Genomic DNA, 17,866 nt, shown 5'->3' with positions numbered 1-17,866 from the left:
AACTTGAAGGAGTGCTTGACCAAGTGAGCAAACAAGTACCTGAATCGTCCCTGGACCGAGACAATTCCATCCACCGAGTACCCGCCTCCCCTGTGTCCGCAGGCGACCTGAGCGTCTCGGCCGAGCGCCTGAGTGAGAAGCGGTCCCCCAGCGACTTTGCCCTCTGGAAGGCCTCCAAGCCCGGGGAGCCATCCTGGCCGTGCCCCTGGGGAAAGGTGAGCACCTGGGATGGGGCGCCTGGGCCTGGGCCCGTCACCTCCCTCCCTTCCTGGGACTTGCGTCTTCCGCTGCATGGCTGGGATGGGGGCACTGGACCGCCTTGGAGGCCCCTCTATCCTGACAGTCTCTGACCCGGGATACTAGGGGACAGATCCACCCTCCGACATCCCCTGTGACAACAGTCCTGGTGGCCCAGAGCTGCGGGAAGGGCTGTCGGGAGCGGGGGATTCCTCGGCCTTCGCGAAGCTTGTTGTGACCTTTACAGCCTGGGGCCCCATTCGTCTTTTCGTGTGTGGGACTTGACCCTCGTTCCCATAGAGCTCAGGGGTTCTGAGGGTCATGGACAGGGGAGCAAGTCCTGGCCCGTCACAGGGGGCGGTCAGGGCGCTCACCACGTTTGGGTCCCTAGGGGCGTCCAGGGTGGCACATTGAGTGCTCGGCCATGGCGGGCACCCTCCTCGGAGCCTCAGTGGACCTTCATGGAGGGGGCTTCGACCTCCGCTTCCCCCACCACGACAACGAGCTGGCGCAGTCGGAGGTAGGGGCCGAGGTCACCGTCCTGGGCATGCGGCGGTGGGGGGGGCGGCGCGGGGCTCCCCAGCAGAGCCTGGCCTTCACGGCGGGGGCTCTGAACCACATTATTCAGTCTGGCTCGCGTGTGAGCGGCCCGGCCCTTGGCAGCGCAGGCCTGGATTCGCACCTGGCGGCACTGCTTCAGCATGTCAGGTGCCCAGAAAGTGGCCGGCGCCCTCTGTCCAGCCCGCAGCGGTGCCCCTGACCCCCACACCTGCCCTGTCCGCTCAGGCCTACTTTGAGAACGACTGCTGGGTCAGGTACTTCCTGCACACGGGCCACCTGACCATCGCCGGCTGCAAGATGTCCAAGTCGCTCAAGAACTTCGTCACCATTAAAGACGCGCTGAAGAAGCACTCAGGTAAAGAGGCCTGGACACGTTTGTTGTCGGAGGTGCGGGGACGGAGCCGCTCGGGAGGTAAGGAGCCCCGCGCCTCTCTCCCCAGCCCGGCAGCTGCGCCTGGCCTTCCTCATGCACTCGTGGAAGGACGCGCTGGACTACTCGGCCAACACCATGGAGTCGGCGCTGCAGTACGAGAAGCTCCTGAACGTGGGTCCCGCCCCCCCGAGGCAGCTCTGGTCCAGCACAGGGGGAGGTGGTGCCCGTTCCCCGCGTCCCCCAGAAGGAACGGGACGCGGCCAAGGCCACTGAGCTCTGGGGGGAGGCCAGCTCCACACCACCTTCCCAAGACACCTCATGTCACGTGTGGCGCCTTTCATTCAGCCCCACCCGCTGGCTGCACCTCAGGGGCCCCGAAGGCTGAAACCGGAGCCACTTGTCTCACAGGAAAACCTTTCCCTTCCCTTCCTACACCTGTGTGACCTTCAGATCGCACCTGCAGTGGAGGCACGTCAGTAGAACGGCTCTTTCCCAGGTTTCTCTGGGATGGAAAGGTCTGAATGTTCTTAAAAGGAATTTTCATATTTTAGGAGTTTTTCTTAAATGTGAAAGACCTCCTCCGAGCCCCCGTCGAGGTAGCCGGTCAGTTTGAGAAGTGGGAAGACAAGGAAACAGAGCTGAACGAGAGGTGAGGCGGCGCCTTCTGTCTGGGGCACACGGGCGGTCCCCGCAGCATGCCCGCCAGCGGGGAGGCCGGTGGCGCCGTCCCTCCCGTTCGTGCAGAGCCACACTCAGAACGGGCCGCCCCGGGAAGGTCGTCCGTCTGACGCCCCCCGCCTTCCTCTTCCGCTTCCCGTTCAGCTTTTATGACAAGAAGGCCGCGGTTCACGAGGCGCTCTGTGATAACGTCGACACGCGCACCGTCCTGGAGGAGATGCGGGCTCTAGTCGGCCAGTGCAACCACTACATGGCAGCGCGGAAGGCCGCGAGGAGGAGGCCCAACCGCACCCTGCTGGAGAGCATCGCCCGGTACCTCACGCACATGCTGAAGGTGAACCCCCCTGCCATGGTGTCAGTGCGGGCCCGCGGGTCGTGGGAGCCGCGCTGTCCTCAGGTCCTGCCGCGCCTGTGCCCGAGACAGCAAGCCCCCCGCCCCTGCCCACGCTCCGAGCAATTTCGCCTGTTTGCCTCAGCTTTTCCCCTCCTGTCTGGAGGTTTGAAAAGCACAAGGGCTTTTTCCCACAAGTGGCCCTAACATGTTGTTCACCACACCCGCCTCATGCTGACAAGTCCCGGTTCCTCTGCAGGGGGCTCCGTGGTCCAGCGGCTCAGGCTGGGAAGGGGCCGGAGGGGCAGCAGGAGCTAGACCTTGTCCTGGGGCAGGTGTGGGGGCACCCAGGCCTGGGTTTCCATCTCTCCCCACCCGGCAAGACCGTCGGCACTTCTGCCCCCACCCCCACCCCACCGGCGCAGCGGCGTGTTTCGAGGACCGGTCCCTGCCTGCCATCTCTCAGGACCTCTTGTCCTACATGCTTGTTTCTTCCCTAGATCTTCGGGGCCATAGAAGAGGAAAGCTCCCTGGGTTTCCCCGTCGGAGGACCTGGAACCAGCCTCAATGTGAGTAAAGCACACCTGGGCCCAGAGAAGCTCCCTGCTGGCCACCCCGCCAATTTGGTGTTCCCTCCTGGGGCATCTGAGACCAGCACTAGATCCCAGCCTGCCCTGGGCCCCTCCAGCCTGAGCCCCACGTGGCCGAGTCTCAGCCCGGCTGGGGAGTTGGGCACAGTCCGCCCCCGTCCTCACCACCACTGGGTTGTCTTTGTGAGCTCGGTCCCAGGAGACCAGGCTGCATGGGACGGTCCTCAGCCCCCAGACATCTGAGCCATGGCCACGGGCATCACCACGGCCATGGGCATCACTATGGCCGCAGGGCATCAGGAGTCCCGTGCCCGTGTTTACCGGCACGCGTGCACCGGTAGGCAGACAACACGTGGAACCGTCTGTCCGTGGGTCCGTGCAAGTGAGAAAATTCGCTGGTGGTTGTCGGTGTCTCCTTCGTACTTGGCATCCGGGCAGACACACGGTTTCTGCTGCGGGAGGAACATCACGTAGGACAGGCACACACTCAGGTTCATCTGAGACTCGCTCGCCCTCCTCCCCTGGCCAGGAACGCTCTTTAAGTATTTCGTTAGAAGACACATGTAAATGCTTACACGTAATGGGTCAAGTCCAAAGTAAAAAGGCAAAACCTTTTAAAAGTCCTGTTACCCAGTGAGGGACGGTGTGAGGCACCCTCTCCTGCAGACGGAGTTTAGGGGTGTTTCCCAGGAGCCGGCTTCCGCCCCAGAAAACAGAACGCCAGGCGCTGTCCCCAGGCCCCTTGTCAGCCTTGGAAGTGGCTGTTGCTGTGGTACTTGGTACTTGTAAGGAAGGAAACCCACGCGGTTGCTTTGTTTGCTCGTGTAAGCAGTACTAGACATGTATTTTCTTTAAGGAGAAACACACACACACTAGAAACACCTCGGTTAAAGGAAGTCTGCCTTTGAGCTTTAAAAAAATGCGTCCAACATCGGATGCCTGGTGTTTCTGGCCCCCGAGCCGCCTTCGCACGCCTTTTGAAGACAGCTGCCTGGAATAAGTGGCCCCGAGAAGCGTGGTGGGTGCCGGCTGGGCCGAAGGATGGGCCCGAGGTCACGCCTTTCAGAGTTCACAGATTTACTTCCAGACCTGCATTGTTGTAGGAGCAGGTCTTGAACCACCTAGCACTGAGCGGTCTACAGCACATGCTCGGGTAGTGTAGTCAGCTGGGCCGCTGGGGGTGCCGGCCTGAGACCCTCCTCCAGGCCGACCTCAGGCACGCTGGCCAGCTCCCCACAGCGAGGCTCCCCTGCGGCCGTGTGCGTGTGCGGGCGGGTAGCCGTGTCCTCAGCCCACGCGTGCAAGATTGGGCCTGAAGTGGCTTAGGCCGCGCTGAGGGCTTGGCCTCACCAGCCTTTGCATTTAATCGTTGGGATTTTGGTCACTGAGCTGCCGAATGACTTAATTAAGAGGCACAGAGACCTTGCTCAAAAGTCTAGTGGAAAAATATGGTAGATGTAACAAAAAAGGTTTTCCATAAAATTGTTATTTCTCTGGTTTGGATTCGCCCTCTTGGGTTTTCCTTTTCCAGTGGGCTTTGCGTCCCATGGCGGCCTCTGCGTCACCACGGGTGGTTCAGTGTTGCGCAGACGTGAGGGTGCGTGTGGACAGCAGACAGTTGATGGTACACAGGCGTGTGTGTGGCCTCAGGTCGGACCCAAGCACGCCGGGCTCCGTGGTGCCGGCCCCAGGGGAAGGGAGGCCCCAGCCCAAGAGGAAAGGCCTCAGCCTCAGAAAACCATCCCTCCTGGGAACGCCCAGTGTCGCCTTAGGGACGGGCTTTTAACAGCTTTTAACAGCCTTGTGTCTGCCTGAGACAAAGGGGCTCCTGTGAGCCACTGGGCGGGGCCGCCCACAGGACTCAGTTCGCTGGGGGGAAGGGGACCCTCTTACTGTGCTATCCGTGCCGCCACGCGGGGCGCCCCTGTGTCCATGAGCCGACCGTCGGGGATGGGCACGCGCACCCTGGATGTGGGTCACAGCGGGGCGTCCGCCAGCCACACGTCCCTTGGCAGCCCTGCCCTGCGGCGCGTGTACTGGGCCCAGTCCTTCATAAACACGAGGGCGGCTGGTCTCTCAGTGACCCAGAGTATTCTCTCCGCAGCTCGAGCCCACAGTCATGCCGTACCTTCAGGTGTTGTCGGAGTTCCGGGAAGGAGTGCGAAGGGTCGCCCGTGAGCACAGAGGTGAGGCCGTCACGCGCTCCATGGCCTGGGCACGCCTGGCCCATCCTCTGCTGCAGGTTGTCCTGGGTGTTGCAGGTGACGAGCGGCGTCCCTGGCCTCTGATCACTGGATCCAGGGACCCCCCCCCCCACCCAATCAAGTCATGGTGGCCATACACACGTCTAGACACCAAGTGTCCCCACAGGGCAGCTGGGCGGAGCCTGGGGACACTGTGAGGGGCCAGCGTTTCCTCACCTCTTTTGTTTGTGGGGACTCGGTTCTGCTCTCTGGAGCGTCTGCAGGGTGAGGGCTGGAGGTGTCCTTGTCCCTGCCCCGCAGAGGCTCCGTGGTGACTGCACAGCCTCTGCTGGGGACAGTTCTGGGTTCTGCTCGGGGCCTCGCCAGCGGCCCTGGGGACTTGGGATGATCTGGGATCAAACGTGTTGTCTTTGGGGCCAGTTTTGAGCAGTTGTTAAGCGGGCAGTGAGTGGCGTCAGGCAGGCAGTCTGCTTCTTACTGTGGTGGTCTGGACTCACAAGTGACCGCCACGGCTAAAACTGACCTTGCAAGGCGCCGGACCTGGTCCAGCTGCTGTCCTCACATTGCTTCTTTAATCCTCGTGATTCGACAGGTGGGCAGCGAAGCCCCTGGAAGGTAGAGGCCTTGCCTGGGGTCACTTGGGGTTTGGGGCAGACCGCCACCATCGTTGCCTGGTGTGCTATGCCCCCCCTCCCCAGTCCCCTGTGTGATGAGAAGTCACATCTGGAGATCATCCGGGCAGGGCGTCCCAAGGGTGGAGCGGGCAGAGGCCAGACAGGCGGTCAGGGAGCCTCCAGAGGAGCTGCGCCTCAGGGGGGAGTGGGCAGGCCCCGGGACGGGGCGGGATCTGGCCGTGGCTGGGGACGGCGCGGGAGTGGGCCGGGGCCTGTCCCAGGGCCGGCAGAGCAGGAGGGCTCTACCGACAGAGAAGAAAGAAGCGGTTTCTCCTTTAGTGCCCACAGTCCATTTGGCCAGAGAGCTCAGGCCTGGCCAGCAGGGATGTGGAATGTGGGTGTGTGACCAGGAGAGGCTTGGGAAATTGGGAAGAAGTTAGAAGGGCCGGGACAGGCACACAGTCAGACTGGGAGACCAGCACGGGGGAAGGAGCCTCTCTGCCACTGGAGAGATGGTAGTCATTAGCTGTCATTGTTTTTTTATTGTGGTTAAATATACACAATGTAGGAGTTAACCACCTCAACCATTTCTAAGTGTAAAGTTCAGTGGCCTTAAGTAATTCACATTGTTTTGAACCATCACCCCCATCCATCTCTAGAACTTTCCATCTTCCCAAAAAACTGTCCCCGTTAAACGTTCACTCCCCTCCCCTCCCCCAACCCCTCATCCCCACCGTCTACTTACTGTCTCTGTGGATGTGACTCCTCCAGGGACCGCATGTGAGTGGAATCAGACAGCATTTGTCCTTCTACGTCTCGCTTATTTCACTGAGCGTAATGTCCTCAGGGTTCATCCACGTTGTAGCCTGGGTCAGGAGTCCCTTCCTTTTTTAAAAAAAAATTTATTTATTTTATTTTTGGCTGCACTGGGTCTTTGTTGCTGCACAACAACAGCTTTCTCTAGTTGTGGCGAGCGGGGGCTACTCTTCATTGCAGTGCGCAGGCTTCTCATTGCGGTGGCTTCTCTTGTTGCGGAGCACCGGCTCTAGGTGTGTGGGCTTCAATAGTTGCAGCACGTGGGCTCAGTAGTTGTGGCTCTTGGGCTCTAGAGCGCAGGCTCAGTAGTTGTGGCACACGGGCTTAGTTGCTCTGCAGCATGTGGGATCTTCCCAGACCAGGGTTCGAACCCGTGTCCCCTGCATTGGCAGGTGGATTCTTAACCACTGCACCCTTCCAGGGAAGCCCCTCCCTTGCTTTTTAAGGCTGAGTAACATTCCATTGTGTGGATGGACCATATTTTGCTCATCCATTCATCTGTGCATGGATCCCGTCTCCTTTTGCAACATCTCCAAGCCTGCGCCCGACAAGGTCTCCCTGCTCACTGCCCATCTGTTTTCCACTCCTATGTCACAGCCCCGCCCCACAGTAACCAGCCCTGATGGATGCAGGCTGCCCCGCCCTGAGCCTTGTGGCTCTGTGGACAGTACACACGGGGAAGGGTGCAGACCGCAGTTGCAGGGTACGGGGAGGTGCTGGCAGGGGCGTCCAGCAGATGGCCACACAGAGACACGCTCCTTCCCTTCTAGAGCCTGGAGTCAGAGCCCCTTGGCATCTGCAGGGCTGTGAGGTCCCCGGGGCTAGCACGCTTTGCCAGGTGCCCTGGGAAGGTCGCCCCCTTGACCCACGTCCAGGGAAACCTGTTTTCCTTTGCTGGGCTCCGTCGTGGTGGTGCAGCTGCTCCCTTCCAGAAGGGGCCCTGCCAGCCACCAGCCGCCCCGTCTCTGTGCACCCACCACTGGGAGCCGGTCCACCCAGATCCGCCCATCCCCACTGCTGTCCCAGTGCCTCTTCTCCACGGGGCAGCCTCTGCACCTGTCTGGGCCCTGCACAAGGTTCCATCCCAGCCCCAGACTCAGTAGCCGCAACTTCAGACCCGGATTTGCACAGCATTGGGAAGACCCCAAAAGCCTTGGCTTCACTCCTGCTGGTATGGCAGGTGGGCGGGGTGGGGGACAGCATCTTCTGTCTCCATGTACGGGCTTCTCCCCCCACCCCACCCTGGAGGCAAGCTCTCCGTCTGTGCTCTTCTTCTAAGGTTGCATTAGCTGTTCTGAGACCTTTGTGCCATATGTTTAAGAGTTGGTTTATTGAATTCCTCGGAAGTATCCAACTGGGGTTTTTCCTTTAAATAAAAATAACTTATTGAAGTGAAATTCACGTAACGTAAACCTGGCCATTTTAAAGTGAACCATTCAGTGGCGCTTAGTGCCCTCCCAGTGTTGTGCAGCCACCATCTCCTTCTGGTCCCAGCATGTTTCCACCCTCCAAGGTCACGCCCCCTCCCCCAGCCCCTGGCAGCCACCAACCTGTGTTCTGTCTCTGGATTGACCTGTTCTGGGCATTTCACATAAATGGAGTCACACAGCGTGTGACCTCTTTTCTCTGGCTTCTCAGCAGAATGTTTTCGAGGTTGTCCACACTGTAGCATGTGGCGGTGCTTCATTTTTTTTAGGGCAGAATAATCACCAGATACGTATACCGCTTCCATTTATCCATTCAGCCGTTCATGGGTGTTTGGACTGTTTGCACCTTTGGTGAACCTGCTGTGAACATGCATGTGTAAGCATCAGGTCGGGTCCCTGTTTTAGTTGTTTTGGGTACACACTTAGGAGAGGAATTGTGGGATCATCCGGTAATTCTGTGTTTAACTTTTTCAAGACCCACCAAAGTGTTTTGCTTGGTGGCTGAACCATTATGTATTCCCACCAGCGGTGCGCAAGGGTTCCAATTTCTCCACATCCTTGTCAGCCCCTTTTATTTTCTGTCTATTATTGTTAACAGCCGTCCTGGTGGGTGTGAAGGGGAATCTCATTGCGGCTTTGATTTGCATTTTCCCTGAAGAGTAGTGACAACGAGCCGCTTGGCTGTCTGAACCTTTCCTTTGGAGAGTTGTCTATTCAGCCCTTTGCTCGTTTTTGTTTTTTTTTTAAATAATTTTTTAAATCAGTCTACTTATTTTTATTTATTTATTTTTGGCTGCATTTTCTGGGTATTTGTTGCTGCGCCCAGGCTTTCTCTAGTTGCGGCGAGCGGGGGCTACTCTTCGTTGTGGTGCACGGGCTTCTCATTGGGGTGGCTTCTCTTGTTGCGGAGCACGGGCTCTAGGTGTGTGGGCTTCAGTAGTTGTGGCACGCGGGCTTAGTTGCTCTGCGGCATGTGGGATCTTCCCGGACCAGGGCTCGAACCCATGTCCCCTGCATTGGCAGGCGGATTCCTAACCACTGCGCCATCAAGGAAATCCCCCTTTGCTCATTTTTATTTGGGTCATTTGTCTTATTGAGCTGTAGGAGCTCTTTCTTTATTGTGGGCACTAGACCCTTTTCAGAAATGTAAGTTGGGAGAGGGTGGAGGAGAAAGCCAGCTCCTAAAGTAAGAAAAAGGTTTGGAAAGAAATCCTGGGGGCAAGTTTGAGTTCCGTGGACCAGAGCAGGTCTCAGATGGAGGTGAGGGTCGCTCTCTCAGCCTCGTGGAGGCCACCTAGAGGATGGCACCTAAGGGGCCCCAGGGGAGGCGGGGTTGGGCCTGAGGGTGTGGAGGGGAGTTGGTGGCAATGATGGCAGGGCCAGCCTGCTTCCCTGCCCATTATGGTGAGCAGGCGTCCGTTGGGCACTTGCCTGGGCCGGTGCCCTGGGGTCTCCTCAGGGCTCTGGGGGGGACTCGTCTGAGCGAGGGGCCCCGAGGGGCTGAATGAGGGGAGGGACCAAATATAAAGGGCCTCGTCCCACCAGCCCTGCTGCGGGGCTGGAATGGGGCTTTTCCTTGACTGGCGTTGGGAAGCGGGAGACTGTGCGGCTGGCTGCACGTGTGGCCGGGGCTCGGGCATCCCTGAGATGTGTGGGTCACCGTCCATTCATTCATTCACCCGTGAGTGGACCTGTGGGGCAGCGGCACAGTGCTGCGCGAGCACACTGGGTTCTGGGGACACAGTGGAGACAGGACAGGTGAGTGAGTGACCACGTGGGCCGTGGTCAGTGCTGCGGGGAGGGACAGGGCAGGGCAGGAGGGGTCTGCTTTGCTGGCACCAGCAGGAGTTCCCACTGGCCCAGTTCTTAGCCCCAGGCTGAATCTGCTTCACCCTGAGGTCAGGGTCTCAGAGCTGGAATGTCTGGGTGAGCCTCTCCTGACGTCTGCACGAACGTGTTTGGTTGGGGTTGAGCCCATATGGGCTCTTCAAGTACAAACGGGCTGGCCTCTCCCTGGTCTGGCTGGGCATCAGACACCCTGGGTGCCGTCCGTGGTGGCTGTTACAGGACTATCCCAGGCTCTCCCGAGCTCCTGGGCCTTCACCGGCCCTAAGCAGGCGGTGCAGAGGTTAGCACTGTCCAGGCTCGAAGGGCCTGTCCCGTCAGGCCCAGAGGCCACGCCAGCCGTCTGCTCAGCTCTGCCCACCCTGGCTGCTTCGTGTGTGCTGTCTCTCCTGGAAGAGGCACTTCAAAGCCAGTGGGCTGGCCAGGCTCCCTGGGCCGCTGCCCGTTCAAGCCCAGCTCTGGGTGGCCACTTCCCTCGGCTGGGGCGAGGCTGGTCGGGAGCGCCACTGCCCAAGGCAGAGTGTTGCCGAGGTGGGGTGTGGGTCCCACCCCCAGGCCTTTGGCCCCTTCTGATCCCTTGCTGGGCTGGGGCCCTGGACGGTGGGACACAGCCGCCTCTCTCAGGATCGCCTTGCCAGGGCCGCGGGGGCTCGGCGTTCCCACGCGCCTTTCCGAGTGACCGGGGAGCTCATTTCTGTGCAGCAGAATCCTAGTACCCCTGGGCCTGCCGCCCGCAGGGCTTTGCCCAGTCCGTGCGCCTCTGCGGTCAGTGCCCGCCTCTGAGCAGGGCCCTGAGCCGGTGCACAGGCCACGGGTCCAGGGGCTGCTCTGGGCTCAGCAGTGGCTGCGACGTCCGTGTCTCGGCTTCTCCTGTGTCTGTGGCCAGTGGAGCAGCCCAGCCCCTCCAGAGGCACGGGGGTGCTCTTCCGTGGGGCCCAGGCGTTTCCAGGCCCGGTGGACCGAACCGCTTCCTCTGTCCACAGTCCCCGAGGTCCTGCAGCTCAGCGATGCCTTGCGGGACGACGTCCTGCCTGAGCTGGGAGTGCGGTTTGAAGACCATGAAGGTGGGTTCTCTGGACGTGACACCCGGTCGGGGGAGGGACACAGGGTGGAGATTGCTTTTGAGAGGAAGAACCCCGGGATGGGTCTGAGGACGCTTCGTCTTTTACGTGGTGAACCCCCCGTGATGCGTGGTCCCAGGGGACCTGTAGTTGTACCTTCTTGGGCGTCACTGCCAGCACCTCCTCTCCTGCGGCCTGACTGCCCGGCGGCCCTGTTTCTGCGGGGCCACTGGCCGCCTTTTCTCATGGCCTGTCACTTGGGAGGCAGCCTGTGTCATGTGGATCGTCAGCAAGTTTCACAGCTTGTGTTTCGACTTGGTGGGAGTTTGGGCTGCACGAAAATTATTGGATTTTAAACACACAGATGAGTGTCTTATTTTATGCCTCCTGGATGCTCGGTCTTGAGCAGCAAGGCCTCCCCACAGCACAATTAACATTTGACCTGTGCGAGCAGGAAGGAGACCCCAGCTTCTCTCGGGGGCCCCGTGGGTGGGATTGGTGTGGGCAGCGCTGGGCTCGGCCTCGTCTCACGGCTGTTGGCCTTTCAGGACTGCCCACTGTGGTCAAGTTGGTGGACAGAGATACCTTACTGAGAGAGAGAGAAGAGAAAAAAAGGGTGAGTAAAACCGCAGTGACCTGAGCTGGGTGTTTTATTTGTTTTTTGTTTTAAGTTCTTCTTCTTATTATTATTATTTTTTAATTGGCTGCGTTTGGTCTTTGTTGCTGCGCGCGGGCTTTTCTCTAGTTGCGGCGAGCGGGGACTGCTCTTTGTTGCGGTGCGTGGGCTTCTCATTGCGGTGGCTTCTCTTGTTGCAGAGCACGGGCTCTAGGCGCGTAGGCTTCAGTAGTTGTGGCTCATGGGCTCTAGAGCGCAGGCTCGTAGTTGTGGCTCATGGGCTCAGTAGTTGTGGCGCATGGGCTTAGTTGCTCTGCGGCATGTGGGATCTTCCCGGACCAGGGCTCGAACCCGTGTCCCCTGCATTGGCAGGCGAATTCTCAACCACTGTGCCACCAGGGAAGCCCCTGAGCTGGGTGTTTATTGAAAATGTAAATATCACTGGAGTTTATATACTTCACCTTTAGGAGTTAGCATTTATACTCTTATTAAATAGTGCCAGTGTTTATAAACGTCAGAAGGAGAGACTAGATAGGTAAGTACTTGGCAGTTTTCTAACAACAACAACAAGATTCAGCTCCTGGTGAAGGGCCCGGAGTGCAAGGGAACCCTTTTCACCTCTGCTAAACCGAAAAGCTGACACGTGTGGTCATAGCTCGCTCTCACCTGAAGTGGTGTCTCCCTGTCCTGGGGTTGAATGTGTCACAGTCACACCTCCACCCACCCCCGCCCCCAGCACAGTCCTTCTCATGCCTCAGATGTTACTACGCCTCCGTGAGCAGGGCTGAGCCGGGGGCTCCGTGAAGTGGGACAGTCCCTGCTCTCGGGGACCTCAGCATCCCATAGAAAGAGAGAAGCAGGAACAGACGCAGTACGTGTCAGAACTGCTGGGCACAGCTCACTGGGTGCAGGGCCCGAGAGGCCTTAAGAAGAGACCCTGGGGAGAGGAGTTTGGGAGACTGGGAAGGGGCCTCGACAGGTGTCCACAGGGAGAACTGACGGGTGGGTGGCTGGTCAGGGAGAAGAGTGGCGAGGCTGGCCCTGGGCGCCAGGGACGCTGGAGTGGACGCCAGGAGGGGCCGAGCATGAGAATTAAGGAGCCCGGGTGCCAGGGAAGCTCTGGCTGGAGTCAGGCTGGTGCGAGGTTCCGGGAGCTGGGCTTTGACCCCTGTCCAGGCCCTTCTCGGCCCCTCCCCCCCCTTTCCATCCTGTTCGGTCACCCCCGCTGGTGTCACGTCCCCTGGGTCAGGTTCTCCCCATCCTTAGACACCGCAGCGTGTGGGCCGCCCCGGCCCTTCCCCGGAGGTGACGTGGGGCTCACTCCCGCTCTCCCCCCAGGCAGCCCGGGGCATAAAGACAGGGCAGTGAACTCGGATCGGCCACCCCTGCCCATGTCTTCACTGGCCGCAAGGCCTTTGTGGGAGGGATTTGCCATACACCTTCCCTCCGGTAGCTCGAGTTTCCAGCCAAGGGAATCCCACCCCAACCCCCGTGTGTGGAGGCACCTGGGACCATGGCCTCATAGGCTGTCTTCTGCTCCCCCAGTGGGATAAGCACCTCTGGTCTCTAAGTGGAAAAGCAAAAGCCCTTGGCACCTGTCGTCCCACCTCCCGAGCTCCGTGCCCGGTCCCTCTTCCTCCGTCCACCCTCTACCCCTCCTGCTCTGCTTAGGTTCTCCGGTGACAAGGCGCATCCTGGGGGGGCCCCGCCCTTGACCCCTGCTCTCTGGGACCCTCCCTTCGCTTCCCCCACTGCACTGCCCGCACTTCCCGCCTCTCTGGCGTCCCTCCACCCAGGTGACCTCACCCCATCCCAGGGCCCCTCTGCCACCTGTGTGCCTGTGACCCCCGAGTTCTCTCTGGCCCAGACTCCTGTGTCCAGCCACCTACCTGAGGGCTCCGCTTGGCCAGGAAGCACCCGAAACCCAAGACATCCAAGAGGGAATGCGTGACCTTCATTCCCCAAACCCGTTCCTCCTTCCTGTCCGGGCACACGCTGTCCACATGGTGGCCCGAGCCCAAACCTCCCGAGGCAGCCTCGGGCCCCTCCTCACGGGCACCCAGCCCAGCCCCCAGGCCCTCCCTCCCTCCCTGCCTCCTGCCCGGATGCTGCCGGCCTGGTGGGAAGTGGGCTCTGGCTCCCACCCGTCTCCTCCAGCCAGCCCCCGTCCCGCCCTCCCCAGGTGCCCGGGCCCCTCAGGGTTGGCCCTCGCCGTGCTGTCCCTGGTCCCGCACCCGACCGCAGCCCTGCCGCTGCCGGGCAGGTCTGGTCCTTTCTTCATGTTAATTGTGCAGCAGGTGACCTCATGCGTGGTGTCCACTCACTGCCCCGCGTCGAGAGCAGGGCTGGGTCAGAGCCCATCTCACGGGGATGGGCGGGGGGACAGCAGGGGGCTTGTCCTGTCCCCCTCCCACCCAAGAGGGGCCTGGGAAGCTCCAGCTCACGGGGCGTTTGCTGTCCCCCAGGCTGAAGAAGAAAAGAGAAGGAAGAAAGAGGAGGCCGCCAGGAAGAGACAAGAGCAGGAAGTAACGTCTGCTTGGGGGAGGGCTCCTGGCGGAAACGCACTTTGACCCCATGCCCTGCCCCCTGTGCCTCCTTGGGGCCCAGCCGGGCACCCCGTCTGCCTCCATCCCCAGCGGTGCCCCCTCACCCCCTCACACAGTGCCCCAGGGAGGCCGGGAGCCCTGGGCAGGGACAGACGTGGCCGCGAGCTCCAGGACGGCTTCTGTGGCCTTGATCCTGCTGTGCTGCGTGCACGGCCGTCCCCCTGTTCCTGCAGAAAACACCTGGCTCCCTCCTTTCACTTCCCTCTGCCCAGCTGTCGCTCCCTGAACCTGGGGGCTGGGGTGGGAGCCAACACGGGGTCACGGGTGTGGGTCCCCACGCGGGCTTGGAGCAGCGACCCCACGTCTGTGTTCCAGGCAGCGAGGCTGGCCAAGATGAAGGTTCCGCCCAGCGAGATGTTCTTGTCAGAAAGCGACAAGTATTCCAAGTTCGATGAAAACGTAAGAAATCCTTTCTTTTCAGAACGTTGTTAGACCATTAAATTGGGATGACAGGAGTTTTCAAACTTGGCTGAGAAGATTCTCTGTCCAGGGTGCTGTTTGCAGGAAGGCGGGCTTATGTGGGGCTATTTCAGGTCCAGCACGTGCAGCCCAGTGCCCGGGGCCGCCCCTCCCTCACCGCGGCCCAGCGGCTCTGGTGCCAGGCGTCGTGGCCTGGGCCGGTTGATGGATTTGCAGGGACTCACCCCACAGACAATCCAGAAGGGCCATGGCACAGATGTGCCCATTGCTCCAGGGGCTCTTCAGCGTGGCTACTCATGGCCTCTTGGCCTCAAGACCCTCAGGCCTCCCTCACTGGTCTTGTACGTATTTGCGCGTATCAGAACCAGGTCGACCCTGGTGGGGAACGGTGCCCCTCACCCCTCACCCCTCAGGCAGGGGGGCACCCCAGGATGATCGCTTCCCAGAGGCTAGGACAGGCACCTCGGAGCACTGCACTGGGTCCAGAGCGTGGCGGGGAGTGGATGCCGGGCAGGCGGACTGGCCTGGTCAGTGGGCGGTGACCGCCCGTGCTTTCGCCTTTCAGGGTCTGCCTACACACGACATGGAAGGCAAAGAGCTGAGCAAAGGGCAGGCCAAGAAGCTGAAGAAGCTCTTCGAGGCACAGGAAAAGCTGCACAAGGAATACCTGCAGCTGGTTCAGAACGGAAGCGTCCCGTGAAGGCGGGGCCGAGGCTCTACACCCCACCGGGGGCAGCAGCTCCCCCAGCCCCGGGGACTCTGCCCCCAGCTCCGGGCGTGTTTACAGTGCTCCTTGGGGCCTAAGTTAAGCATTCTATCCGGAGAGGTCTGGGCCACCTTCGGCTCTGAAACGTCAGTAATAAAATCTTGCAAACGCGAGGCCGGGCTCTGTCTGCCGTCACCCTGCATGGTCAGCGCTTGAGGGGGCCCGGCCGGGCTGCTTGGTCAGCGGGTCACGACACGGGAGCTCAGGCCACTGAGCGGCTTCAGCCGAGGACTGTCCCCCCCGCCCCCAACCCTGCCCCCGTGCAGATGGCTATCGGCTAATCTCTGCTGTGTAGGCACATTCGGAGGCATTTGAGTAGGAAAAAGACAGGCTCAAACTGGCAGAGCCCGCTGGCGCCGCTCACAAAGCCTGCTCGGCTGAGCGCCCGGGTCCTGCTGGGTCAGCTCGGCGCACTGTCTCCACAGCGATTCCGCGGGCGGGCGGGCCGGCCGGCTCAGCACGGCTGGCGATGAGATGGGAGGAGGGGGGATCTCAGCAGCACAGGGCAGCGAAGTCCCCAGGTCCCAGCCAGGGGAGCGTGTCCTCACCACCCTGCTATCGCATTCACATTCTTACTCCCGGGGCTGAGAATCCCCACCGGAGCTCCAGGCCTGGATGGAGCAGGGTGGCAGCGAGCCGGGACCGGCTCCACCTGCAGAAGCGCGGGGCCAGTTTAGATCCGCGAGAACCCGCGATGGAGCCCTCGGGGCTGGGCGGACGGGCTGGGAGACGCCATCCGGGTCTCGCTCGCAGCGATGGCGGGGCAGGGGGCTGGGGTCGGGGTTGGCACTGTCCAGTGGTGGCCGCGCTCACCCTTCACCCCGCGGCCCGCTCGTAGGAGCATCACCCCCAGAGCAGGTGGGGAGCAGCCTGCTGGCCGGTGCCGGCTGCTCTGGGGGGCTCCCACCCACCCAGCCACACGTGGAGCGCAACGGCTATGACCCCATGAGGACAGGCCCTGCATATGTTCGACTTTTGAACCTTGTACATGTTTTACATTAAAAAAAAATAAGCCAGTAAGAAAAAAGGCTTCAAAACAAAGTGGAACAAACCCAGGGCAGTTATCTACCTAACAAGTCACCCCAGCATTTAGTGCCTGAGGTGACAATGACCTTATTATTGATCCTGGGGGTTCCGGGTTGACCGGCTCCTCTGGGTGGGTCTGAGTCAGGGCCCCCCACCGGGTGTGGTCAGAGGGCGTGGGGTCTGTGTGCTCACGCCTGGGTCCTGGGCGGGGGATGCTGGGGTGTGGCCTCCAGGTCGGCGGCCTCCGCAGGTCCCAGGAGAGTTGGGCACCACGTGCCCTTTGGGATCTAACCTCAGAGGTCACGCGGACCCCCGCTATCCTCCCTGAGGGGAGGCCGCCCCAGGGCCCACCTGCAGACCCCTCCCTGTGACGGCAGTGGCAGGGGGCTGGAAAGGGTGGCAGCTGTTTAGGAAAGCGCCACCTGCCACAAAACCGCAAATCAAACTGGTGAGAAAAGGACCTCTTTGGTTGATTTGAGAACCTGCTGCTTCGCTGCACATCGTTTGGGGGGGGGGGGTGTCCTGAGGCCAAAGCCGTGCAGAGAAGTCAAACTTGGTTCCATTGTTATGTCGCGTGGTGCCGGCGTGGTCGTCACCCTCTGCGCTGTGCGGGCAGTGGACACGTGCCTCGACATCAGCAGCCCCGCGCTCATCGTGAGGAAAAGCACCAGCGAATCACGTGCTGTTAAACACGGACGGGGGAACTAACGCTTGACTCGTAAACAGTAGGTATTTCCTGGCCATGCAGGCTGGGAGGGGACCACTCCGGTGGCCACGAGCACCCCCAGGGCCAGCTTCCAGGCTCTGAGTGCCATCCCCTCTCCTGGGAGAAGCGGCCAATTCCAGGCCGAGGGCGAGAACGCGTGGAGGCCCAGGGCATCCCGCTACCCTGAGGAGAAGCGTCCCAGACGGAGGGGCCATGTCAGAAGGACACGGGACAGACCAGGAACACACAGCAGCAGCCAGGAGAGTGTCCGGGGCATCGGGGCAGAGGGTCACGCGCAGTGAGATTCCAGTGAGAGGACACAACTAGAGAGAGCAGCGTGGCGGTGCCGGGGGCTGGGCGGGGGCTGACTAGGGACAGTCTGGACCCTTCACCCTTCGACCGCAGTGGTGGCTGAGGAATCTACGCCCGTGGCCACGTGACACCAGGGCTGGTGTCCCAGGGTTCATCTTAGGCAAGATGTAGCTGTCAGGAAACCATGTGAAGGGCACAGGGACCCCTCTGCCGCAGCTTCCTGGGAACCTCTCATGATTTCAAAGTAAAAAGCCTCAGGAGCTTCCCCCGGCTGAGCCTGGGAAAACTGGAGCCCTGAAAAGAAGGGGTCATTGAAATCCAGGCATCCACACTTATTCTCAAAAGCAAAGAAGACAAAGACATAATAACTTGTCACCACTGGAGGTGACACCTGGTCCACAGACTTAGTTATAAGTGGCAGGATTGGGACTTCCCTGGCGGTCCAGTGGTTAAGACTCCGCGCTGTCACTGCCATGGCCCTGCGTTCAGTCCCTGGTCGGGGAATTAAGATCCCGCCAGCTGTGTGGCGTGGCCAGAAAAAAAGTGGCAGGATTAAACGTCTCTCACCCTCCATGGAAACTATTTCAGAGCCACCAATGGCCCCACTGAAAGGGGCAGCAGTGCTAGCGAGTAGGAGTGGACAAAACAGGACAGTTAGAACGCCTCCGTTCTGGGGG

General features: G+C 60.5%; 1 protein-coding gene across 2 annotated transcripts in view; it reads left to right on the top strand.

Moving 5' to 3' along the window:
* The window catches only part of CARS1 (cysteinyl-tRNA synthetase 1), a 46,063-nt gene extending 30,805 nt beyond the window's left edge, over positions 1 to 15,258 (top strand). For both annotated transcript variants that reach the window (XM_082629540.1, XM_082629541.1), the window contains 13 exons: positions 103 to 215; positions 629 to 757; positions 1,024 to 1,153; positions 1,239 to 1,342; positions 1,723 to 1,820; positions 1,994 to 2,183; positions 2,681 to 2,749; positions 4,875 to 4,956; positions 10,660 to 10,740; positions 11,286 to 11,353; positions 13,819 to 13,878; positions 14,275 to 14,358; positions 14,945 to 15,258. In XM_082629540.1, coding sequence (XP_082485666.1) covers positions 103 to 215; positions 629 to 757; positions 1,024 to 1,153; positions 1,239 to 1,342; positions 1,723 to 1,820; positions 1,994 to 2,183; positions 2,681 to 2,749; positions 4,875 to 4,956; positions 10,660 to 10,740; positions 11,286 to 11,353; positions 13,819 to 13,878; positions 14,275 to 14,358; positions 14,945 to 15,079 — 1,343 coding nt within the window. In that variant the 3' untranslated portion in view covers positions 15,080 to 15,258. The remainder of the gene's footprint in view (positions 1 to 102; positions 216 to 628; positions 758 to 1,023; positions 1,154 to 1,238; positions 1,343 to 1,722; positions 1,821 to 1,993; positions 2,184 to 2,680; positions 2,750 to 4,874; positions 4,957 to 10,659; positions 10,741 to 11,285; positions 11,354 to 13,818; positions 13,879 to 14,274; positions 14,359 to 14,944) is intronic.
* Positions 15,259 to 17,866: the final 2,608 nt, after the last annotated feature.

The sequence above is a fragment of the Mesoplodon mirus genome (genome assembly GCF_964341445.2).
Source record: "Mesoplodon mirus genome assembly, chromosome: 7".
NCBI lineage: Eukaryota > Metazoa > Chordata > Mammalia > Artiodactyla > Ziphiidae > Mesoplodon > Mesoplodon mirus.
This window is presented reverse-complemented; position numbering and strand designations above follow the sequence as displayed.